General features: G+C 43.2%; 2 protein-coding genes and 1 long non-coding RNA gene across 4 annotated transcripts in view; 1 reads left to right on the top strand and 2 right to left on the bottom strand.

The window, feature by feature from the left end:
• PPARGC1A (PPARG coactivator 1 alpha) overlaps positions 1–2,421 on the bottom strand; it is a 363,077-nt gene extending 360,656 nt beyond the window's left edge. For both annotated transcript variants that reach the window (XM_071743829.1, XM_071743831.1), the window contains exon 1: positions 2,220–2,421. In XM_071743829.1, the coding sequence (XP_071599930.1) occupies positions 2,220–2,306 (87 nt within the window). In that variant the 5' untranslated portion in view covers positions 2,307–2,421. The remainder of the gene's footprint in view (positions 1–2,219) is intronic.
• A 288-nt stretch (positions 2,422–2,709) lies between these two features.
• Positions 2,710–6,485, top strand: LOC139796132 (uncharacterized). Its single transcript, XR_011725834.1, has 2 exons — positions 2,710–3,154; positions 3,280–6,485. It is a non-coding gene; the product is annotated as an uncharacterized lncRNA (long non-coding RNA).
• A 10,628-nt stretch (positions 6,486–17,113) lies between these two features.
• The window catches only part of DHX15 (DEAH-box helicase 15), a 40,685-nt gene continuing 32,068 nt past the window's right edge, over positions 17,114–25,730 (bottom strand). The window contains exons 11-14 of the mRNA XM_071743828.1: positions 25,034–25,156; positions 23,341–23,531; positions 18,806–18,975; positions 17,114–17,683 (exon numbers count right to left, since the gene is read on the bottom strand). Coding sequence (XP_071599929.1) covers positions 17,566–17,683; positions 18,806–18,975; positions 23,341–23,531; positions 25,034–25,156 — 602 coding nt within the window. The 3' untranslated portion in view covers positions 17,114–17,565. The remainder of the gene's footprint in view (positions 17,684–18,805; positions 18,976–23,340; positions 23,532–25,033; positions 25,157–25,730) is intronic.

Genomic DNA, 25,730 nt, shown 5'->3' with positions numbered 1-25,730 from the left:
TGCCACTCTTTCACGGAACTGTTTCGCTACAGAATGAAACTAACTTCAGATAATGGAACTGGTTTAAACCTGATTTTATTGTCTGCTTCCTTAACCATTTTCCTCCTCCGATGGTTTCGAGGCAGTCTCCTTCCGACCACCTTCCCTTCGTACCAGGCAAAAGCCCTTGTTGAACCTCACTCAGTTCCTTGCACGGGCCCGTGTTTAGCAGGGTAACAATACCCGTTCTCTGCTCACATACACGCTCCGGCACCGCCTGTGCACAGGTACGAGGATACCCCGGGTGCGAGCAGCCAAGCGCACCCCGGGCAGGGCTCGGCGGCACCGGCCGCTCCTCGACATCGCCGGCGGAACGCACCGACCCAACTTACGCCGCAGCCACCCCTGGGCAGCCGGGCAGGCCGTGGTGCTGGGGGACAGGACAGTGAATTCGGGCAGCCCTCCCTCTCTCTCACATACACACAGACACACACACCTTGCTGCGAGGGGCGGCTCTTGGCCAGCGCCCTGCCCGGGCCCATCAGCCAGGAGCCGGCGGCGGCCGCCACGAACCCGCCGAGGGCCACCTGCCGCCCTCCCGCCCCGCCGGCGACACCTGACGGCTTCACGGAGGCAGAGAGGGGCTTCGGAGCACTCGGGAGACAGCCTCAGCGGTGGCTTTGGGCTTGGTACGAGCCCCTGCCTGTCTGTTCCCCACACGAACACCCCCTTTCTCCCCAGCACCACCGAGCCTGACTTGCTCCCTGCTGGGCAAGCTCTCCCCAGACCGGGGCGGCAAACTCTGCAGGCGGCTTTATCCTGCACAAGGCGCCTTCCAAGATGGGCCCGGCAAGTGTCCCCTCGCACCCGGGACGCCAGAGACCTCTATGTGTTCGGCTGCTTTAAAGGGACGACACGGTTGTCAGGGCTCCAGGGCCCCACCACGACGGCCCCGGCCCCTCAACTCCGCCGGCCGCCCGCTCCCGGGCTCGCCGCTGCCGGAGGGGACCCCGCGCCTCGCCACTCGCTGTTACTAACTCCTGGAGGCAAGGAGCAGCGCTCGGCTTCTCCATCCCTCGCCGCGAGGTGTAACCTTAAACTGGCAACTGCTCGCTAGTTTGGGCATTTCAGTCTCCTGGAAACCGGGGCTGCGGGCTGCGCGTTTTTCCATGAGCTCAACCTGCTCTGCCCCCTCAGACTCCCCCCTCCTCGCCTCGCCAGAGCCCCGGGCTGCCCGAGGTGCCACGGGCGGCTCTCCCGGTCCCGCTCGGCGATGCCCTTCCCCTGCTCTGCAGCCCGCGTCCACCCGCTCCCCAACTTTTCCCTGTCACAAGCAGCAGAAAGCCCTTTCCTTCCTTCCTTCCTTCCTTCCACACGCCCGCCCGTGGCACTCACACCGATTTAGTTTATAAATGACAGTTGCCTGTAGACTTTCACCAAACAAGCAGCGGGGGCAGCAGACTACAACAGTTATTTAATTAAAGACGTTTCAGAGGCTCCCAGAATAGCTCTCTACCTCCGAGGCGCGATTTCTGGTTTCTCCCCACTCTCCCCCTCATCCCAACCACCCCCCCGGGGCCGGCGGGAGAGAGAACCCGACCCGGCCGGAGGAGCCGGCGATACCCAGCTGCTCGCTCCGCAGTGCACAGTCATCAAAGTTAAGTACGTGGAGGGGGGTGAGGGTGGGCGGGGGTGAATCAGGGAAGATTCAGCAAGCCGAACTACTTCCACCTAGGCAGGATCCGAAATTACGAGGTCGGATGCATATGCGGCCATTTCTGAGGGAAAGGAGAAGGGGGGGGGGGTGGGGGGGTGCGGGGGTCCTGTCGCACCAAGCCTGCCACTCGCACGCCTGCTCCCCCCGCCCCGGCAAACTCGCCTGGAGGCTCCTGGAGGGGTCCCCCGTCCCCCCCTCCCCTCCTCCTGCAGCCCAGGGGGAGGCTCGGGGACGCTTCGCTCGAGTTGCCTCGTTGTGCCCCGAGTTGCTCCGGGGTAACGCGCAGCTCTCCGCGCACTACGGCTCCCGCTCCTCTTCCTCACGGGAGGGGCGGAGGCAGAGGGAAGGGGGCTGAAAGGCACACGGAAAAAGGCTCTTTTTTTCTCATTTCTTTCCTCGGCTGATTCTCACACACACACACGCTGAACAGAGAGACTTCCAGCCCCTTCCTGCACACGCAGTCAACCAACCACCTCGGCTTCCCCCGAGGAGCCCGGCAGGCGCAGCACCGTCCACCTCTTACCTGGTTGTAGGAGGTCTCCCAGGAGGAGGTGTAGTTGTAAAAGAAGGAGGAGAAGCAAGCGTCTTCTGACAGCCCGCAGCCAGCCATCCTCTGGGCGCAAAACCTCTTTTCGGGAAGGCACGCAGCAGCCTTCACAAACTCTTTGCCTTCTTGCGCGATCGCTGCCGCCGCCGCCGCCGGTGCTGCCGCCGCGGAGCGTGCCCGCAGCTTCGCCCCGGCGCTGCGGGCGGGCGCGCTGAGCCTGGATGGCGAAGAGGGGTCGCGAGTGTGCGCCTGTGTGTCTGTCCGTCTGTGTCGGTCGGTCTGTCTGTCTGTCGGTGTGTGTGAGTGTGTGAGTGTGTGTGCGCGCAGCTGTGTGTGGCGGCGCGGAGGGGCCGCGGCCGGCGTCACGTGCGCGCGCTGACTCCGGCGCTGCCGCCGCCGCCGCCGGCGGGGGGGAGAGGCTGCGCTACCGACCCCGGTACTGAGTCACCAGCACCGGCACAGCGCTCCATCCCCACCCAGAACCCCCCCCCCCCCCCCCCGCCTACTCCCCGGCAGCGCAGCCTGCGCAAGGGAACGACGGGGGCTCCTGGCCGACCGACCGCCGGACCTGCGACTGCTACCGCGGCGCGGAAACGAACGGGCAAGTGGCGACGCGCGTCCTTCCCCCGCCGCGCCGGGGCAGCGCCGCCACGGGCGGGACCGCCCTCCCGGCCCCGGCCCGGCCCACACGCCCCGCCCCGTGCCGCACCGCGCCTCGCCTGAAAAGTTGGGAGCTCGCTCGCACACTCCGCGATCCGAAACTGGAGAGGGGTGCGAGAGAACTGGAGCGACCCCGGCGCTGACACCCGGGTCGGGCCGTGATGGGCGGCAGAGAGGGAAAGGGACTGTGAGCCACCTCCCGCCCTCGGGAAACTTCGCTTCAGAGTCCTCAGCCCCTCCCCGTCTGCCAGGTACGATCCCCCCCTCCCGCTGGTTTGGGGTTCTTTTGTGTGTGCGTGCGTGGGGAAACATTTTCCTCGGCATCCCGTTGTCACGGCTCAGGAGTAAAGCGGAATAGTTTGCATTTTCCTTCCAGGCGTCTCCGTGTGAGCACAGAAGCAGCACCGGCAGCGCGACTGTCACCCCGCACGGGCCATGTGGCACCCGCGGGGACGCGGACGCCCCGCGAAGACCCCCGGGTCCGCGGGGGACCCTTCCGGCCAGAAGGAAGAGAAAAACCGGCGGCCTAGAAGCCGTCCTCGAATTGTTCCTCGGACACAGTGAAGTCACACTGACATGTAATGATTTTCAAGCGTTTGCCAAACAATTAGAGGAAATTTGGATTACGTTGGCCGTGTTTCCTTGAGTGTTCCTCATGCTGATGGCACACCCAGCACCTCGAGCGCTGTCCTCTGGCAAGGGGAACATTTTCTTCGCTAATTAACACTGACAAAAGGAAACTCGATTAATGGAAATAAAATAACATAGGTGATAACTGTTCTGTTTCATATAAGAATATGTTCTCTGGTTTCCATTTTTTCTAATAGTATTTTTTCTTCCAACCCATAACTGGTTTGGTAAGCAGCACCCAGCACACTCACAGCAGCCCATGAGCCTCCATAGAAAAGACCAGACATGGTTGTCTGCCACAGCTCTTCATCAAAAGCCTGCTGAAGCTCCTCTCTCCCCCTCACCCAATACTTTAAGGAAGGAATCACCATTTAGTAACACCCATGGAATCCTTTGACCCTTCTGTTTGTTGTGGAATCTTATCTTCTTCAGTTTCCAAATGTGGCATGAACATGGAATGCCATGAAAAGTACTGAGTGTAGTAGAAACCCATCTTTTTCACATGTGAGTTGACTTTGCCTGAAGGAAGGCCAGCCAAGAATACCTGAATTCACTATCCAAAGGAACCTTAGCGACAGGCAGCTCTAGTCCATGTGAGGTCAAAGAACCTGTCACCCTGCCCTAAACCAGATAAAAATACAGCAGGAAGGTTCCCAGCAACAGAATATGGAAACTACATCAGGATCAAGGTGTTCACTATGTCCACAATGATTTGTTTCTAAAACTGCTTCGGTATTTTCCTTCAGAGACTTCCATCAGTGGCCCACTAAACTTCATGTGGTTTAAGAATTTATTTCAGCTTTTCAGACAGCAGTTAAGGCATAAAATTCCTTTCTACTTCGCCATCCTTTTTGAATTGGTTTATTCTCTCCGAGGGGTCAGTGTTTAAAGCATCTTGCCTCTAAAATCTTAAGCAACTTGACATTGTATGCTTCATCTCAAGTCTTAGTGCATTCCATCCTCAATCTGTACTCCAGCATAGCCCAACTTCTGGGTTATTTAATCTGCTTGTAAAATTTGCTCTAAAACTCTATGGTTTGTATCCAAGTTCTTATATTTTGAGCGGAAAGTCCTACCATTTGGACTCGTCTCCTTTCTCTTTTTTTTCCCAATATCTCCTGTATTTATACACTCCAGTTGGTGGCATTTATCTTAGTTCCTCTCCTCTAGTGAGAGACATACTGTCTGTCCCTCCAGTGCAGTGTTCTCCAGGCTCAAAACAGATCACAAGTTCCTAAGTGTCTGGGGTTTTTCTTATCTTTTTTCTTTTTTTTTTTTTTTCCTTCAAACCTTGTTCCTCATCCTGCTGTTAACCATTTGCTCTAGCTCAAAATCTTTTCAGCTGAAGTTCATCAAGCTGCCCCTGGGGTAGCACCACTGGTAGGAGGTTTAAGCTTAATTGCCCAGTGATCAGTTACTAATTGAGATCCAGCTGTAGCCTTTCCCTACACCTGCGAGCCACCCAGAACCTACTCAAGGCCTCTGCAGAGCACGCTGCTGCTGGCAGCAAAACAAGATCTGCAAATTTATTTATAACATTATGTATTGCTCCTCCATACCATTTGTAGATGTTTTCAGTCAACCAGCCCTTACTGCAGTGACTAATAATCTGTCTGTCGCTTGATTTAGCACACTAACATCATCACTAACACATCGTGTTGCTGGGAGGCTGAGGATGAAGCAAACAGCTCCGTGTGTTACTTCCATTACTAGAAGAGTGTAACCAAACATAATAAAATCCACAAATAACCATCGCCTGCCATCCCAGTGTGCTAACAGCTCTATAGGATAGATGCTAAGTGTATTCTTCAGTCCTCTGGGTGGGAAGGAGCAAAGTGGAGATGTTTTAAAACAAACTCTTCTGAGGAATTTGGAATAAATGGATCGATGAGGGCGGAGGAAACAGCAAAACTCAGGAAATGTTTGAATAGCAAAAGTAACCCCAGGATAACCATTAATACTCCATCTGTGCTGAAAGAAAGAGGGCTGGTGCAGGTGGGATGGAGAAAATGGCTCAGATCTTTCCAGAGACACACACAGCATAATACAGCCACAGGACTAGGCAAAGGGACAGTGAAGCTGCTAGAAAGCCATCTTGTCAAATGTAGTCTAGATTTATTTTGGTTTGCTCTTTGCTTCCATGTTTTCAGCCTAAAGACTTTCGAAGTCTCTTAAATAAACCAGAAACTGGTTGTGGGATTTTCTGGGGGGGGGGGAGGAATGTGGGGGAGGTGGTTGTTTTGGTTTGTTTTTTTTATCTGCAAATCCTGTCTAGTGTGGGAATAAAGTAAATCACAGTGAAGCTTTCCAATTGAGGCTGGTCCTGTCTTCTCAGAGACAGCATCCTCATTCCCCTGAGGCTGGTGCACAGAGACAAGGCTAAGGCCAGGGACTGCTGTGGGAGCCAATAACAGAATTGGCATCACCAAGTGCCAAGTTTTGTGAGAAAGCTTTCAATGACTAAAGGTAGCCCACTGCTGCAGGGAAAAGCCAGAACATCATGAACACCTCTTCCTTTTCTTTATGCAGAGTGATCTTTTGAGAAATGCCATGAAAAGCAAGGCTTCTAGAGGTCTTTGGTTTGAGAGGTATATGGAGAAATTGCGATAGAAAAGATACTCATCTTCAATTTACATGTTCCATGTAAGCAGATTTGTATCAAAACAGTCTCAAGGGGATCAGGATTCAGCTCAGCTGCAATCTCTAATTTAAGTTTCTACAGCACAAAGTAATACTCTTGTGGCTGTACATTTTGTTTAGTGTCCCTCTAATAATCAGTGTAGCATATAAACTGAGTGCTGTGGTTCCTATTATTTTTAAAGCTTGTGATAATAAATACCTCAAAATGTTTTATGTGTTCTATTCTTTCATTCAACCATTGTCTTTTTTTTTTTTTTTTCTTCCAAAGTTTAGTTTAGAGCCTTAGATAAAATAAAATTTTCCTATTCCACACTTTACTGGACTTTGTGAGTTGAAAATCCCTTCTCACAGGGCAAAACCCTGTAATATCAGATATTCTAGAAAAAAGTTAGAAGCTGTCGCTGTATCTTATTTGCAGGTGAAAAAACCCCTAATAATTCTACTTAGCCTGTTCATAAGTGCATAAAAGCATTTTAAAGTCAATTAAGACAGTCCATAAAAACTGGAGAGGAAAGGCTCTAAAAGTCTGCTGATAGGTTTTCTATTAGGGTAATACTTGAAAGCTTCCTTAGCACCTTCCATCAAATTATTTCATTTTGCTTTATGAACACCTCTAGAGCTAGGTATTAAATCCTTTTAATACTCGAGATCAACAGTTTAAGTACCAGACCCTGGGAAAAGCCAAGCAATGTTTTTAGACAATGTTTATAAAAGCAATTAGCCCCAGAGGAGCAAAAACCTACTTACAGCAGAAATAAGTGGAGATTCCAGAGCATTTAGGTTTCTACTTAACTTTCAAGATAACTCATGTCTATAATAAAAAAAATATAAGATTAGGTATAAGTGAGATTGAAACCACCACCAGTGGATGAGAGCACAGCAACCACAGTCACCTTTGAAGTATTGTTTCAGTTTTCTGCCTTTTTTCGTTGGCTTCTTGCTGTATTCTCACTAAAATCCAGGTGGGTTTTTTTAACCTTCACTTGGCTAAACAGCCCAATTCCAAGATACCTGAGAGAGTTGGAGTTCCCAGAACAGATTCCACACATTGAATTCATCAGCCTCAGCAAGAGCTACATGTGCAAATTTTCCAGTATTAGCATCACAGATCAAGACGAATCAAAACACAGCTTTTCTAAGGTATCTTGGAGTAACACTCCCAAATTTAAATTACTTGCCACCATTCAAAAAATACAAGGTTCTGCTGAAATAAAATTGCATTCAGAAAACCGAATGTCATTGATCAAAATACAGATAATGTCTACTTCCCATCCACTGCATGTGGTGGTACAGGAATTTATCAGAATCAGCTTCTCTAAAGTTCTGCTATGTCCACTACAGCTCTTATGATTGTATATATCACTGAAATATCTGAATGCTGTCAAGCACCACATTAAAACAGGTGACTTAACATCTGCTTGTTCTTCCTCTCATCAAAAAGGCAGCAGTGTTGTGCTGGAGTCTTTGCTGTCTATGATAAGAGAAGAAATGTTCAAAAAAATGTTCTTCACAATAAAGCAGAAAGCAACAAGGTTCTAGATGATTGACAGCTGAAATTTGTTAGACCACTCTGTATTTATGGTTACTGCACAGACAAGTTTTACTCTCATTTCAGAACATTTCAGAAATTGTTCAGAAACAATTTCTTTGTTACACCAAAGAAATAACTGATGCTGGCTTGTGGTCTTCATCCCAGAGCCAAATCCAGGCTGTCTTGAAGTAAAAAAAAAACACAAGACCTAGAATATAAATTATTTTTTTAAGGTTGCTAGATGGTTAAGGCTGCAAACACTGCTGTGCTTCATCCAGAAGATAAAAAGATAATTGAAGGTAGATGACTGCCTAAGGCTGAATGGCTACCCCAAGAAAGAGAGGACAGTAGGAAAGTTTGGGTATTTTTCATCAATACTTCTGTAGACCAGAAATTAATAACAAGGTTCTCTAAAGCCATCTAAATGTAAGGACCAATTGCAAATAGACAGCTTCAGAGAAAACTGTACATTTTCCAAAATGTTTGGATCTCACCATCAGTCAATTATTTGCCTTCCCTGAGTTCAGATTCAGTTGCTTGCTCTTCATCCAAGAGCAAATCCCAACTAAGCATTGGGTCATCTTGATAATTGGAGTTATGTGAAACAGGCAACTGAATGAAGTAAAGCTGATTATTCAAAAAGTAAGAAAAAAAAAAAAAAAGAGCCAGGAGTTTAAAAGCTAGATTACATGAATCTTTGCTCATCTCAAAAATGCAGGAAATTATTTTCCTTGAATTCTGCAAGATCAAGTGTGCCACTGATTAAAACTTTGTCTACTGAAGTGGAAGAGCAGAACACTGATGAGTTTGATTGTCCTGATATTTTCAAGAGAGATATTTTCAATGAGACTGTTAACAAAATGAAGCCACTATGATAATTTAATTCCTAGTTCAGGCCTTCCAGCAGCTTTTCAACAGGAGTAATCTCCATCAGTTCAATACCCTGAAAATTATAAATACCAACCAGTGAATACGTGCCATTCAAATGTAGGCAGGCATGAACTTATGAGGTAGTTCATAACTTTTATAGTCTCACCACCAATTAACAATGTAAATAAATTACTAAGGCCCTATCAGATTCTTGCTTCCCAAAAATAACATTTCTGTGATTATGTTTCTGTGATTATAGTTATGAAGTAACTACATGAAGTAACTAATCAAAGAGGGGATGCAAAATCCTAGAATAACCCAAATAAGCAGTAATCAAGATGGCTGGCCTGCCATGGCCTCTGCTCTAAGCATCTTTGCATCTGAGAAAAACCCCACAGCCCCTCTGCCTCTTTCTAGGTGCAATCAGATCATTAGCAAAATCCTGAGTGATATAAATGGAGCAGACTTCACCACTATTGTATCAGTTGTGGTAAAGATGATGTCTAAGAATGAATGGACTGAAAGGTCTGATGAGATCTCTTCTCCTCAGTCAGATAATGAAAAAGATAAAGAGGTTTTTCATCCAGCACGTTATCCAAAGCTTATTGATAAAGCAGTAGTGCCTCATCACCACAAAGTGTACTACAAACATTCAAAAAATATTTGGCTACTCCTTTGGCACTATGTGTGGTGCAGGGAGGAAGCAAAACTCCCAGGCACACACTGTAGCACTCGGGGAAATTGCATTTAGCTGTCTTTTGCACAGTCCCTTGGAAAGCTTTGATTGATACAGAATTCCATTTTTCATACAAGAAATACCACAAAGAGGCAGCAAACCCTCAGAAATAATTGATAGATATTTCAAAAGGATTTGACAGATCATTAACTCTGCATTCCTTTGGTGACATCATCCTATTTGATCCAATTAATAGAAACAAACCCCACTAGGAGAAAACCTACTCTGAGCTAGGCAGGTGTTTGTACCAAACACTGCAGTTCAGTTTGTAAGCATGTTCTTTTTGTTACATATTGCCAGAAATCAAGGGAAAGAATTTTTTTTTTTTTCTTAAACCAGGTTAAAGTGAATGCAATGAAAAGCAATTAGAATTCCTCTGCAATTTTTTGCTTTTTTAACATCGCAGTTTTGGAAGAATTAGAACAAAGATTTGCTGCTGACTTTGTTGCTAATTTAGGAAGTCCCGTTCTGAGTCTAGACAGCCCAGCACTGATAAAGTTGTTTTTATCATCAGATTAGTTTGATCAAGAGACTGCTATAAAAAGCAAATTAATTTCTGAAACCTCACTGTACCTAAGATCTAAACATCAGTCTCATATCAAGCCAGCAGACTACAAACGGTTGGATTCTTTAGCTTTACTTGCAAAAATAATATTCATTGCAGGCAATTATTGTGTGAAGAACAAATATGATTATGAAGGAGATTATGAAGGAGATTATGAAGTAGGCCATTACCATTTCATATAATTGAATATTCTTCTGTTCACTTTTCCTTCCATGATTCTCACCCAGAAACAAACAGGATTTCAGGATTTCTTCAGGCTCAAAAAAAAAAAAAACAAAACCCAAAAAACCCCAAACCCAAAAAACCCAACCAAAACCCACAACTCCACCACCCCATTACCGTTTAAGCTCAGATTTGACAATGCAGAGAACAAACATTTGAATAGATTGTTTGGGTTTACAGAGCAGTGAGTTCAACAAGGAGCTTCAGAGCAAAACCACGTAAAGCACAGCCCCCATCTAATACCCAAAATGAAATAAATATGCTAATGTCCTTGCTTCCATTCTGGTATGGATTTTTCTTTAACACCAGCTCGCTCGTAGGGAGAAGCTGTTCATTGTCCATAAATTTACTGAAAACAAAATTACTGTTTTCAACAGAGTACATATTATTTTGAACACTAAAGCCTGGAATTTTCAATTCTTGCCAATTCCTAGCTTTGATTTCTACTCTTAATAAAATTCCTTTTTTCAAGTATGTAAAAAGTAGCAGCAATTTCAGTTTACTTGCATTATATTGTGTAACCCAATAACTCATTAGAACAAAGCTGTCAATATCCTCTTGGACAACTAGCTGCTCACAGACACATTTTGTGAATCACACTGCATTTAACCTTCTGCTGCTGTACAAATTACAAGCCTCTCAGGAAAGGTTAAATTAAATGTGCATTAAATTTTTTAAAAGAACAATATTATCCCTGTCCCAGGAAAAAGGCTTATCAGTCACTTGTTATTCAACATGCAAAATGAAACGACTTCAGAGATACCATTCCAATGTTTGAAAGGTCAAGTTTAGCTTGTAAGTCTTTAAAATCACACGTGAATTTTGATAGTAACACTAGCATCTTCCTAAGGCTGAAAAGGTTGATATTTTTGAGGGGGAAAAAAACCCCAGGTTATTAATATGAGCTGAAGCAGTTTCACTCCATGGCTGAATACTTAAACAGACAAAGCAGTCAGGAAACAGGTCCACCAGCAACCCTCCACTCTGTGGAGCCCCATAAGTGCTGGATGCCTGAAGTGTTTATTGTTTATGCTGCTGGAAGCAATGAGGCTGGGAACATTACTGTGAGATGCTTACAAAATAAACACTGAATTCAAACAGAAGGCAAGAGCCCATTTTAGCTAAAAGAATAACACCAACCCAAAATAATAAATGTTTAGAATCACAGGAAATATTTATTATCAACATTAATATGTGCTATGTTTCATTTTTCTGTACAACATAACTACTGCATAGCTTTCAGAGCCGGAAAAAGCTTAAAGAATCACTCAGAGCCGAGATGTACACAAATGAAAATTATTTTATCATCTGTCCAACATACATTCAGCATTCCTGAGAAACTACCATATCTCAGTGGAAACTGCAAAATCAGAACACCTCCCATCAGCAGAACTCCTCTATTACCGCTGCTACAGGAATGTTCTTTTACTGCTGTTACCATATTTAGTTTAATCCCCTGATACTGAAAGCTGGAATCTCCTCGATGCCAACCACTTATCTCAAACGCATCAGTGCAAACTGGAGGCAGCCCAAGCTTGTCATTTGCCAGAGGAAAAGTGAAAAGAGGAGCAAACACTCCCATGTAATGGTTTCATCCCAGTTTTAAAGCTCCTCATTTCAAGCTCTCAGTATCTGGCGTTTGTATTACCAGGGACCGGTGCTCAGCTTTGTATCTGAACAGTGCTAGGAAGCAGACCACAAAAGAAAGCTACCAGTGTAAGATAGATTAGTAAAAAATGAACTAGGTTGACCAAATATATCATTTTCCTCACTCTGCTTCACATAAATTTTATGTCACATTTATAGTCCCAAAATGAAATAATTTTAAAAGGTCAACAGAGTACTGGTACACAATTATGCTTCTAATAGTAAAAGATGTTTATTAAAACCTTCAGCTGTTTTAAAAGCAAGATAAATGGCTACTTCTTCACCCATTACAGTAAGTGAATAAATTTGTGTAGTTTAGAACATAACTCTGGTTCCTAATATCATGGTTTGGTATGGCTTTTTATTACTTTTTAAATTGTCAGAAAATGAAGGAAATTCTAGCAATCTGATTACAAATTAATAACTGTAGTTTGACTCGATGAAATAAAACTGACTTGCCCTTTGACTTTTATCTTTTTAAATTACAATACTGAAAGCTAATTTCAGCATTTTTACTTTAAGCTGCATTTCTTACAGCAAATAATTGGCAGTTTACAACATGCACTGTGTTGCAACGCAGACCTCAACCTGCACGTCAGGAACCAGGGGCCATTTTACAAGCCCTGATCCAAAAAGTGGGAGAAGGTGATCAGAAATTGTGGTGTTGCTTTGTCAGGCAAAGCTGACCAAGCTGATACAGAACATTCTAACACAAACTGGCCTGTACCAACAGCACTTCAGCCTTGGTTTAAGAACTTAGGTTCAAGAAATTATAATAGAATCCTGTAATCCCCAAAGGAACTCCAGTGTCTGTTTTTTCCACTGATACAAACACACCTCTCCCAAAAGCCAAGTCAGGGGTCTTTTTATGACATCAAGACATAGCAAGACACGAAGTCACCATTTATTCTTATCTGACAAACATTCTAACCACTGCAAAATCCCTACAAATCTAAGCACAGCATCATCAGTCACTTCTGTGTCTCCACGATGTTAATAATGCACCTAAACACAGCTTTATGTATTCAGTCATCAGTAACTACCCCTCTAACACATCTAATCATGGTTACTACCTCACATCAGTATTAGCCCTTTACTGCTTTTGAGGTATTATAGAGCACAATTAAGCAGGAACACTCTCCCCTTTTCAAAATATACTCCAGTTATTTAGTACTATTTTCCTATCTTCTAATCCTTTCTATATATTCAAAAGTCCCACACTAGAAAGAGCCTATTTTATACAAACCATCTCTTTTCACAACCCACCAGAATTCCTGTGGCAAGAGATAACTGTAAGTAAACAAAGCATCTCTTTTCCTTTCAGATTGTTCCAAAGCTGATAACCAACTAATCCTGAGGGAGCAATTCCTCAGTACTCCAAAATAAACCTGCTTACACCCTCGCTAGTACTTGGAATGCTCTGGAGAAACATCAGTGAGGCAGGGAAGGCAGAAGAAAAGCAAAGAGCTAAAGGTGGTGGGGCTGCTGCTGTTCAGCATGACATGATTCAGGCTCCCTGCTCCGTGGGCCAGGGACAGAGCCAGAGGGCAATCAGTCACTCACCTCCACCCCTTCCCGGGAAAGCTGTGACCTCTCCTCACTGCTGCTGCCTGTCAAGAAAGCTCTTAAGAGGTAAGAAGCAGCTTGGAATTCTTTTAGGGGCATTCTACAGCACAAAATGCACGGGGAGCTGAATTTCTATTTGATATGAGCAAACCTGTGCATGCTTCTGCACGTTCCAACTTTTTCCCCCCATTTACTGCAGTCTGGAGGGTAAGCAGCCCACACTGAAGCTCTGCTGATGAGCAGGACTGCAGGTGCTTTTAGCTGTCTAAAAGGGAGGCAGTGACCTTCCTACACTTGTAGCTGAAGAAGGCTCAGTCCTACACCTCCTTACTGGTCTCCCCTTTTCTCTCTCTGAAAAACCTTTTTTAAATAGTTTTTCCAACAGGAAAATGGGAATTCGGTTTTACCTTTAAACAGTTGAGAGAAAACGGGGCAATTCCCAAAACCAAGTTATCCTGCAGACATCTGTTGTATCCCTGAGAGAACTGTAGTTAAAAATTCCTGATACAGTTTCCCTTTAGGACCTAGGAAATATTTCAGAAGAGAAATGCCATCCCTTCCATTATTCCTTCAGAGAGGGACAGTTAGGTAACTTGCTCCCTTCCCACTGCTCTATGGCTCTAAAATTACATTAAAAAAAAAAAGAAAAAAGAAAAAAGTTGCAGCAATTCTAAGGTATTCAGTGACTGAAGTGAGACTCTGTGTTCCTGCCCCAAACCCTGAAATACTCTCAGTTGTTAGAATCAGTGTTGTTCAGTAGAACAGCCACTGCGTGATGCCTGCACAAAGCTTGCCTGTTCCAGCCCTGGGGCCATTCTCCTCCTCACAGTGGTTGGTGAAGGAACAACTAGGCATTTAGCACATACAGTCCAGGAGAAAAAATGCCTCAGTCCTAAAAATTAAGCATTGCAAGAGCTTGGCAGTTTTTGAAAAAAAGTGTTTTCCCAGGAGCCACAGTGACACACACAAATGTCACAGGTATCATACCCACTACCATTCCCCATAATTATAGAATGGTTGGGGTTGGAAGGGACTTGATAGATCCATCTAATTCCAATCCCTTTCCCTGACCAGGTTGCTCAAAGCTCCATCCAGCCTGGCCCTGAACCCTTCCAGAGAGAAGGCAGCCACTTCTCTGGGCAACCTGTGGCAGTGTCTCACACTTAAGAATTCCATCCCTGTATCTAGACTACATCTACCCTCTTTAGTTTAAAAACTAAAATGGTTTAGTTAAAACCATTATCCCTTGTCCTGTTGAAGCAGCTCCTACTGAAGTCTGTACCCATCTTTCTTACACTCCCCTTTTAAGTGTTGGAAGGTGCTCTAAGGCTTCCCCAGAGCCTTCCCAAGGCTGAACAACCCCAACTCTCAGCCTCCCATCACAGCAGAGCTGCTCCAGCCCTCTCTGAGCATCTTTGTGGCCCTGCTCAGTCTGAGGTTCAGAACCTTCTCCAAGTGCTATCCCCCCAGTCCCAGTGGGACCCCAAGATCCAAGCTGCTTCCCCATAGTTCAGGCTCCTACCACCAGGAGGGAAGAGGGCACTGGGCCTGCTGTGACCCTGGTGACAGCTGGGACACCTGTCAACCTTCCAATTAAGCCAGGGACACCAGTGCACCCCGGTGCCTTTAGGTGGATTGCACAGGTGTCACGGACTTAATTGGAAGATGGGAGGGCAGCACAGCTGTCAGAGGACATTAATTTGGCCCGGAGTATTTGCATTCCTGGTAGCAAAGATAGAGAGGGGAGTGAAAGATCCCACGTTGGCTGTCACAGCCCAAGCTGAGTTTGTGGGTATGACAATTTAAAAAAAAAAAAAAAAAAAAAAAAAAAAAAAAAAAAAAAGGAGAGAAAAAAAAATAAAACCAGGCCAAAGCCTCTCCCATGTCAAGTTCCACTCACAGCCACAGCCATCTGCTCCCTCCTTCGCAAGTACCAAAGCCACTGCAGTTTCTGCCAGCTGGTTCTGGGGTCCTCAAGGGATTTCATGCTGAGAATTGGCTGGGTTTGTGGACCTTGCTGTACCTCGGAAAAGTCGTACAGAAGGTGGCTCTACACCATTTTGCTGAAGGCTGCACAGGAATACAGGAGAAATTCTTACCTGGGGAGCAGACATTTTTCAGCATTGCACAAAGTGGCTCCCCTGCTGCCCCAGAGGACGTTAGGAAGTTCTGGTGAAACCCCACACATCCAGCCTAAGTTTGCCCAGAGCAGTAATTTGTTAGACATTTGTACATTTAGGACTAGCTTGAAATCCAATTGCTTAGGTCAGGATCTGGGTTTTGAATAAAAACTCCTGTAACTGTAGTCAAAAAACTTGCTTTATGAGGAATCAGCCTCCCTTCTTCCTACTGAAAACTCTTTCACGGGGCTGAAAAAACAAAACCCATCCCTCACCCACTCACTTGCTTATCAAACTTGGGTCAGACTCACAAATCCCACTGTGATCAGAGTTTAACTCAAATACCAATCTTCAGGCATGTTTCCTTCAGGATGCTGTTTTCATTGCTAACAAAAAACCAAAACAAAACCCCAGAACTGTCAGAACTTCTCTACTCCCCCCCATGTAAATGGAAATTTAGGACAAAAATAAGTTGGAATAGGACAAAAAGCCTCAAATTACTTCATGACAAATGATTTTGTAGCTAATGACTATGATTTAAATAGGATAATTCCACCCATCAGTGCTAAAGGTTGGTCTGACTCAGCATGACCTTTTTTGCTTCAGCCTTACAGCAAGCACACAGGTCCCATTCCAGGGGAAGCTCTTTCAGCAAGAGCTGCTCCAGCTCCTCTCTGCCAGAAGACCAAATTGTGTATTTCAAGGAGAGGAAAATTGAAATCTGACCAAATATGTGAAATCACAGAAATCATAGCATGGTTTGGGCTGGAAGGGACCTTTAAAAGACAATCCAGCCCAACCCTTCTGCATCAGCAGGGACACCTCCCACCAGACCAGGTTGCTCCAAGCTCCATCCAACCTGCCCTTGAACACTTTCCAGGAATGGAACATCCACAGCTTCCCTGGGCAACCTGTTCTGGTGTCTGACCACACTCACAGCGAGGGATTTCTTCCTAATCCTAACATAAATCTACTCTCTTCCAGTTTAAAGCATTTACCCCTTGTCCTATTCCTCCATGCTCTTGTAAAAAGTCCCTCCCCAGCCTTCCTGTAGCTCCTTCAGGTACAGGAAGGCTGCTCCCTGGAACCTTTTCTCCTCCAGGCTGAACAATTCCAACTCTCTCAGCTCATCTTCACAGAGGTGCTCCAGCCCTCTAATTAAACACTACTATAAATTCCACAAGGGATCAGCTTTCCCAAACTGAAAATGCTGTAAATACTGTCAAATTGTATCACTAAAAGCTGCCAGAAAATTACCATGGTGCAATGTGATCTGACCTACAGTGTCACTTATGGCATTATTTGTGTTGGTCTTAACTGTATCTGAGCATTGCCCAGCAGGGCAATCACTAACTGGCCACAGACACTTCACTTTACAGGACACAGGACTACAGTTCTGTCCAAGAAATACCTAGGAGTATGTTTGTAGAAAGCACTCTCTGAAAAATGCCACATTCATTTAATTTTTAAAACAATTTCCTACATAATTGAAACTAATCTGCAAGGGATCAACACTGTATGCATTCTATTGATGTCATCATTGTGCTGCTTAAGCATCCGCAGTTTTAATATTAAAATATTAAACTACTGCCTTGTCAATAAAGCAGCAGTTTAACAGGAGACTAAATGGCTTCTCATGTTTTGATCAAAACAATAGAAATACTGACATACTGTGGCACAAAATTAGTATAAATAGACTTTATTGAAGTCAGTACCTCTGTACTGAAGCTGAAGATTGTGTCTACATAAGCACAAGTTGTAACATTTCACAACTTCTAAAAGGAATGTCAACAATTACAACGATCATGCATACCATGGTCGATAATCACATTTTTAGAAGCATTTTCAACCATTTCTAAAGAAATGCTTATAACATTGTTATATATAGAACTACTTTCAATAAACTGCAAAACATTGATCAGCTTTTCCAGTATGAGCTACAGTGTCAACACAAAAGGGAGGCATAAATGTTTAATTTATGAAATCAGAATGGAATATTTACTGTAAAGAAAAAAATTAAAAAGCTTTCAAATAAAGGCCATTATTGAACCAAAGTGAAGAGCACAACTCGAACTTTGAATCCTTTCATCTCTCTTAAAGCTGTCCTCTGAATAACTTCAGTTCAAAGCATAAATTCAGTACTGTGAGTATTCCTTGGACTGAAGTTTGGCAATGATGCGATCCAACTGTCTCTTTGCTTCACACTGCGGAAAATTGCTCATGTCATAATATTGAGGGGCAATTTTCACCAGCCTGTCAAAGAAGGAAAAGTTTGTTACTAATACTCAAACTTCAAGATGCATCCTACAGAAATTCTACAACTGAGGGAAACAAAGCTCATCCATCATTTTCAGCTCATTCTGCGGTGCTAAGATTAATGGCACACACAAACACACACATTTGCATCTCGCTCCCATGCTGTGCAAGTGCTCAAGTCCAAAGCCAAAAGCACACACCTGAGCCTATGAGATGCTCCTGTTCAGCCACACGTGCCTGTTCCAGACAGGCAGTCACAGCAGTCCCTGTCTGTACAGTCAGACTGCTGTTCAATGTCAAAGGCCACACACCACAGTTTGTGTAAGAGTACAGCTCAGCCACAGCAGTTTTAAGCTTAAAGATGCAACCAAGGCCACGGGATCCTTCTTTAGGCTATACAGCAATTGTTGAGAAAAAGATTTCTAAGAATTCAAGCACACAGTTACCATTTAAATGCATATATATGCTATGTTTTCCAGCTTACAAATCTTTAAACTCTCCTCTGCACAACAGAACAACTTCCGCAACAACAGAAGAGCCTTTGATGTCCCCAAAGCTTACAACTTGGCATTTTAAGTACAAGCTTAAAGACAGGCAAGACAAGAGCTTGTCTGCAAAGGATCAGGCCTCCAGTTTCCTTGGTAAGAACTCTACTAATAAATATTATGACAAGACAGGCTGTACCAGTGCTACCACCTTTTTGTAGTACTGAATCACATTCAGATCCTCCTAGAAAATCTGCAGGCACCTACTGCCAAGACAGGTCCTATACTTTGAGACAAGAGGCATCTACCAGTATCTCAACTTGGGTCAATCTCAAGTGTCCATCTCAGCTTGGGCACACAAGTAGGAAGCAAGACACATCTCCAAGTAGCTCCTTCCCAAAGCACCTGGCTTTGAATCAAGCATCTCTCCACACACTCTATACCCAGGCAGCTGAGTTTTACACGCATCTCCCACAAACAGAAATAAGCAAACACAAAGAAAACCTTTCTTCAAATAGAGGATCTCAAGTTCACACCATCATCATCTCTCAAACCATTAATTATCTGAATTTTAGAACAAAAAAATAAAAACAAAAGCTTTACAGTAGGTCAGGTTTTAAGACTGTTGGCTTACCATTCTGGCTTGATGTCTGTACATGTCCGGATGTAATTCTTTGTTGTAAGGACAAACTCATTATAGAGCACCCACTCTGGTTTATGATCAAGAACAGTGGAAGGATGCAACTGCACCACCTGGTTATCTTTTACTGTTAAGTAATGCCCTGTTCGTTCCAAATGTGCCACCTAAGTAAAAAGACAATCTTTCATTACCACAGGCAATTTTTAAATGAAGTGATTACAAGCTGACTGTTGAGTGTTCTACACAAAATATACTACACCAGCTTTCAAACCCCAGCTAAATTTGGCACATTACTTGACCACTTCAACTATTCAGGTTTTTTTATAGACACAATCAAGATGCCAGATGTTTCTGCTAACTGCCACAGCAAGTGCATGTTCTAACACACAATTCAAGCAACATAAAAAAATAGTTATCACCCAAAAGAGAAGAATCATTATTAGAACACCAGCAATGCAAGCAAAAGTACTGGAAAGGAATACCTATTGGGCAGGTTTCTAACATCACAAAGTCAGCTGTGTTCTATTACAGACAGCTGCATCAAGCACTTCACTGCATTAGCTACTGTGGGACTAGTAAGCTGCAATGTTATCCTTTCAAGTTTTCATTAGTGCAGTGTTTCAGTAGGAATTTTACTGATGCACATATTGTTCTGCAAATCCTCTCGCACATCAGCTCCCTAAAAAAAATGTGTCAGCCCGGTAAGAATGGAAAATTCAGTATGTCAGAAATAAGAACAGTCTTGTTACAGCATGAGCTCCAGAGCTGGAAAATGTGGGTTCAGCAACACGCTTCTGCTGTGACCTTGGTAAAAATCAATTAACCTCTCTCTGACCAAGCTTCCCTCTGTGAAAGGGAATAATGCCTGCCTCTCCGAGATGCTCTGATACCCAGCTCATTACCATTTGGTAAAGCAGACAGTTATCCTTAGAAGGGTATCTTGGTAGGAACAGTTAGACTAACACAACAAGTTAACCAAAATTTACCTTTTGATACTGGTAATTCAAGATTAGCTCAGTACCTATTTTCATTACATATACACACACACAAATATTGCAAAAAGGTTAAAGAAAGGCAGGCAATAGCTGAAAGACATTTTTCATCAGATCATCTTTAACTGCTTTGCTTTTACACAGACATATTACTTGGTTGTTTTCTTAATTCCTAGCTTTATCTCACCCTTTTTTTGCCTAGCTAAACTCCACCTGTTAGATCAAAATCCCAGGACTTCTAAAGCAATAGCTCCCTCAAATTTTAAGTCTCTCTTTAGTAATCATTTATTTTGATTTTGCCTCTCATTTCTGTGATGTGAATATCAAGAACATGCTTTAGGAGTGGAACAAAGTATTTCAATAGTCTGCCATTCTTTTCACCCAAGATTTGAGATTACACTGCTACTTTATTTCAAATCTGGGGAGCCAACAGAGACTCTTAAATGGAGATTAACAGTGCACTGTCTGTAACTATTTAGGCTTAATTTCATCCAACTCAATCCAACGTTTGCAAAATTAAATAACTGTATAGCTGCAGGCCAGACTGCACTAGAAACTCATCTGTCACGAACCTAGCACAATCACAGCACAAACACTGCTGTGAGATTATGCTTTTTTTAAAAAAAAGAATTTTGGTTCAGTTTATTTTCTTTAAGAAATGTTTCATTTTCCAGATCAAAACTAAAGCATGCATACAAAAATATTTGGATGGTTTTTCTGTTTGTTCTTCCTAAGAAAGGACAGAAAAAATAATATACTTTGGTTTCATTTTAGTATGCTGTTAAATTTAAATCAAGACAATTTGCCTTCAGCACCTCAGTTTCATTCCGATGTATTAAAATAGTAAAGTTTTATAATGTATATTCTAAATAGATACAATGTGCTTTCCCACTTATATTGATAGTAAGGAGTTCTATTTCTTGTTTACGTTGTATTATTCTGAAGTTAAAGGATTCTGAAACAACCAAGCAAACCCAAAGAAAACACTACAGAAAAATACAGCATGCTCCTAATTTCCAAGGAAGGACAGGGACTGGGATAGCCTTAATTAATTAAAACACCCCATTCCTTGGAACATGTGTATCAGGGATAAGTCAGCTTTAAGTGGTTATATGCCATTGTGACTTACTGCAGTCCTGAGCTACCACTGAGCCACAGTATTCATCCTATTTAGAAGATTCTATTAAGTGTGTTGGTAAAGAATTTCAGACTCAGTAAATGACAATACTCCATAACAAAATTTGCCCAGTGAATCTATGGCTCCACAGCAAGCCCTGATGATCTGTCAGTTAGTACATTCTCCTACTCCCTCCTGGCCCGAGCTGCTCCAGCACAGCCAACTCTGCTTCTTCTATGAAGGTGCAAGTGGTGTGCCAGAGCTAAAAGAATTCAGCCTTAGGCAAGATCAAGGTTGACAAGAGGGAGTGAACAAGGACACACAAGGAGGCAGCATCTACACTTATGCTCCTTTGAACCCCTGGCATACACCCAAACCCAGTGTCTGTAAAACACAATGTATCAGTGGTTGGTTGAGATGGTTGAGACATCCTCCACAGGTCCCTTCCAACCTCAACCATTCTGTGATTCTGCAAAGCTTTCCAGAGTATAAAAAGCATGAGTTTCCAAAGAAACCACACAAACATACAAAGCACATCTATGAACCTATTTCATAGGGTAGTGATAGCGAGTTACTAGGGAACACACCTGAACCTCAGGATCATAAGCAGATTTGTCATTATTTGTATTTTAAAAATTGGTGAATTAGGCTACCTGAACAAAACAACTAACACTACTGGTTACACAACCTGTAGAGTTACAGAAACATGACTAAAAGATGCTCATGCATCTCTAACAGGTTACTCTGCAGACCTGGAATGCTCACCTGCTGATGGTTTAGAGACAACGCTTTCATCAAGACAAACCCACGTGGCAACAGTGGTCACCATGGCACATGCCACTGTAGAGAAGGTTTTAGTTCAGGTTCTCCTAACAGATTTCAAGGATGTCATGATTTTATTAGAGAATGACACACCCTCCTCTGAAATGTTAACAATGCTTGTGCTTATTTATTATCTATCATGTCACTGAGCCTAGACAGCTGAGCAGGGGCCTTCAGTCAAACACACAACAGTGTAAACTCAAACACATTTCAAAAGGGTGAAAGCAGAACTGGATCACAAGATCCAACTCTTTTAGATTTAAGACTCCAAATTCTGGCATGCTTGTCTCAACAGACAGTTTAGAGAAACTGTTTCTTGTCTTTTTTTTTTTTTTTTTAAAAAAAAAAAGGAATGCTGGAACGCACCAAAGGAGCAACATCAGTTGCTTGAGTTTCTGCTTCCAGAGCATGCAACAGTGTTTCTGAAATTATTATAAATTTTTGAACCGTTCTCCTGCATTCTTAATGAGCAAAATGAATACTATTAAATGCACTGGTGACCACCTGCATGTCATAGATTTATTACCTTTCTATTATTTTAGGAGCCTGATTATGTAAAGGCTTCAAAACATACATCATTATATACATGAAATTGCACCAAAGACTGAGTAGCAGCAAGGATTAGATTTTATTTAGTAGTCTCATCATCTGATATCTTACTTCTGTACAGCACAGGTAATTTCATCCTCTGTAGTGACACTGATATATCACAGAATGGTTTGGGTTGGAAGAGACCTGGAAAATCCTTGTTCCAAGCCTCCTGCAAGGGCAGGGACACCTCCCACTAGACCAGGTTGCTCCAAGCCCCCATCCACTTTCCTGGAGGGGGCATCCCAAAACTACTCTGGGCAACTGTTCTGCTGTCTCACCACCCTCATAGTCAAAAATCTCATCCTAATGTATAACCTAAATTTATGCTCTTCCAGTTTAAAGCCACTCCTCCATCTCCTATCACCCCATGCCTTTTTACAAAGTCCCTCCCCAGTTTTTTGCAGGCCCCTTAAGATACTGGAAGGCTGCTGTAAGGTCTCTCCAGAGCCCTCCCCAGACCTGAAGAATTCAACTCTTTCAGCCTGTATTTGTAAGAGGCATAGAGAGAAAGCAGTATTTATTTCTCTGATGATTTCTGTTATTTTTAGTATGAAATTACCATGATTTTTGCAAGCAGCTCTCTTGCTATATTCTGTATATATACTTTGCATATTCTGTGTGATATAAGAGGTTCCTGAAAATGTTAGTTACTTTTGTATTCTAAAAACTGAAAAACCCAGGGGCATAACACAAAAATTTTATAAAGACGTTCATGTTAATATGGATCCTTTCCAAAGTTTTGAACAGTACAGTTTCACCATTCCTGACAGGCCAGGCCAGAAACAGTATTTTGATACCAGTAAGACTAAACCTCTCTTCCAAATAAGATCTGGCCAAAGAATGTACTATTTGAGCAGTAACCAAGCAACCCAACAAAGGCCAAGTAGTAACAGGGTCATCCATAATTTAAGTAGCATTCATGAAGTTTTGATAATGTAGCTGTGGTTATTATTATTTAACATCCACATAAACAATGAATTGTGTTCCATAGAAGAATACAGACATACCTGCATGAAATACCCAGTAACTAATGCCTTTCTTATGTTGATATAATAGTCTCTGCTGGTAAAGTCTGTGCTTCTACGAGGCAAATTAAATCTGTCCATGATTCGTGACAGCTGTTGGCGTACGTTGTCTGCAGACATCAGGGACCTGTAGTTAATGAAGTTGTCATAACACCACTGAACCGACTCATGATCTGCAACATTAAAAAACACAAATAAAAAAATATCAGTATTTCATCCACATCTCATTATTAGAGCACATAAATGAAACAGAAACTGAGTGATCAGGCAGGTATCAGTCAGGTGAACCTGAAAAAAACATCCATAAACTTCTATAAACAGCAACAGGTCTTATTTTACTCACTTGATTTCATGCACTAGCTAACTTGCCCAAATTATTTTCTATATATGTGGTCAGAACAGAGATTGGCTTTTTCCCACCCCTCACCAACACGACACACACAATCACTCATGTTTTGCTGATATACCAAACCAATGATAGAAAGGTATCTTCCAAACCTGCAGCATGAAATGTAACTGAACCTACTGCACATCCTTAACTGTGGTGTGCAGTGAACACACAGGAAAACTGTGGACAGTTACACTGTATTTGAGAAAACAAACTCCTTAAATGAAGAGTCCAAATAGCAGTTAAGAGCTAGAAAAACAGACTAGTAAGAAGCAGGATGCACCTCACAGCAGTTAAGGTAAATACAGGTGACTGGTGCAATACAGCATCAACAGAAGTCAGTGCTCTAAAGTTACTGTTTTTACTGCTGAGATAACTAGCAAGAAATCTCTAGTTATCTCTTGCTAGATAACTAGCAAGAATCTCACCAAAACAAAGCCATTCTTGTCAGGATAAAAACCTGCATGTTTAACACCAAGAAAACCAGTTCTCCCTACCAAATTCTGTTACTTTTCCAGTGACGGTAACTTTTGCTTGGACTTTACTCTGAAGATACTCTTATTTTGGATTACCACATAATGATGCAGTATTAGAATGCTTCAACCCAAAATTTCTAAAAAAAAAACCCCCAAAAACCTGCTACAGGAAGGTGCACAGAGTTACGGGTGGAGGACTGTACATTCTCCCTACAACCCATACATAGAAATGAGATAAATGAAATAAATTTATCATATGGCTTTAAGTTACTTCTTGTTGATGCATTACCCTTTGCTTCTCAATCCATCTCATTTGTTACAGAATACACCCCATCCATTACAGAATTCCTAACTATAGTAACAAGTTAGGATTACAATGCATTGGTTCTAGGAACACATACTTCTCCAAGTTCAGAACATTTTCTGCACTGCTTTCCCTGAAAAATTACTAAGCAATTATGCAGTTTTTTCTATAATTAATGTCAGATAACAAACTTTAAATATTTCTTAATTACAGGAATGTTTCCTTCTGTCCAAGGTTACCCAGAATTTATTTTAAAACTTGGCTTGTTTCCATACTCATCAATTTATTACATGCTGTCTTGTCTAGCTTTTTTGTTTCGTTTCCTCCCCCTCTGCCAAGAAAAGTAGCACTTAAATAGCTCTTTATAGAATTTTTTTTAAGTTATATTTAATATTACCATAGCTCAAAAAACAAGCCCAAGTGTTTCAGCTGCCCTTGGAACCCAGGAGCGAAGGCAACCAGCACAAAGCATTACCAAGAGTTTTGCTACAACAGGTGCACACTTACTTTGTTTGAAAGCATGGTAGACATTCAGCAACGTCAAATGATCTCCATCTATGTGGGCAAACCTCATCTTGGCTTCATCTGCTGCTTTCTTTGCTTCCGTGGGGCGAACAAAACACTGTGGGACTAAACAAGGTTGGTATGGGCCCAACACAAACGCCCATATCGATGAGTCACGCATTCACAGACAGAGGAACAAGGCCTAGCTAGGTCAGTTCACAGAGCATAGGGCAGGGCAGGATGGCCTCCAACTGCATCTTGGACTGTTTACTACCTTGATTTGGTACATCAACACCTAACCACATCTGTAAGACAAGAGGGTTTCAAAGCTACAGAGTACCTTATTATTTTAATAGAACTATATGTAGGCATCAAAATCTCTAGTCTGAAGGCCATCAAGATTGCCTGTGTATACAGGAAGGCTAAACAGATCTTAGCTCAAGACCCAGTGCTGATAGCTCTACCAGGAGCCAGTACCCCATGTAACAAAACTTCAATTGCAAATTTGCTTTCTCAGAAAGCCTCTATGGACAGAGTGAAGAAAGATGTTCTGAAACGGTACTGCACTAGCACAGTCTAAACAAACAGGAGTTTTATCACAGGTCTGCTGCCAGACAGAACACACCAGTAAAGCCAAGTCCTTTTCCCAAGGTGGTATTGTTATCAGCACTGGTCTACAGAAACATGTGAATGAAGGGAT

Source organism: Heliangelus exortis, chromosome 4 (genome assembly GCF_036169615.1).
Source record: "Heliangelus exortis chromosome 4, bHelExo1.hap1, whole genome shotgun sequence".
NCBI lineage: Eukaryota > Metazoa > Chordata > Aves > Apodiformes > Trochilidae > Heliangelus > Heliangelus exortis.
Note: the sequence above shows the minus strand (reverse complement) of the source record. Positions and strands in the feature narration are given on the sequence as shown.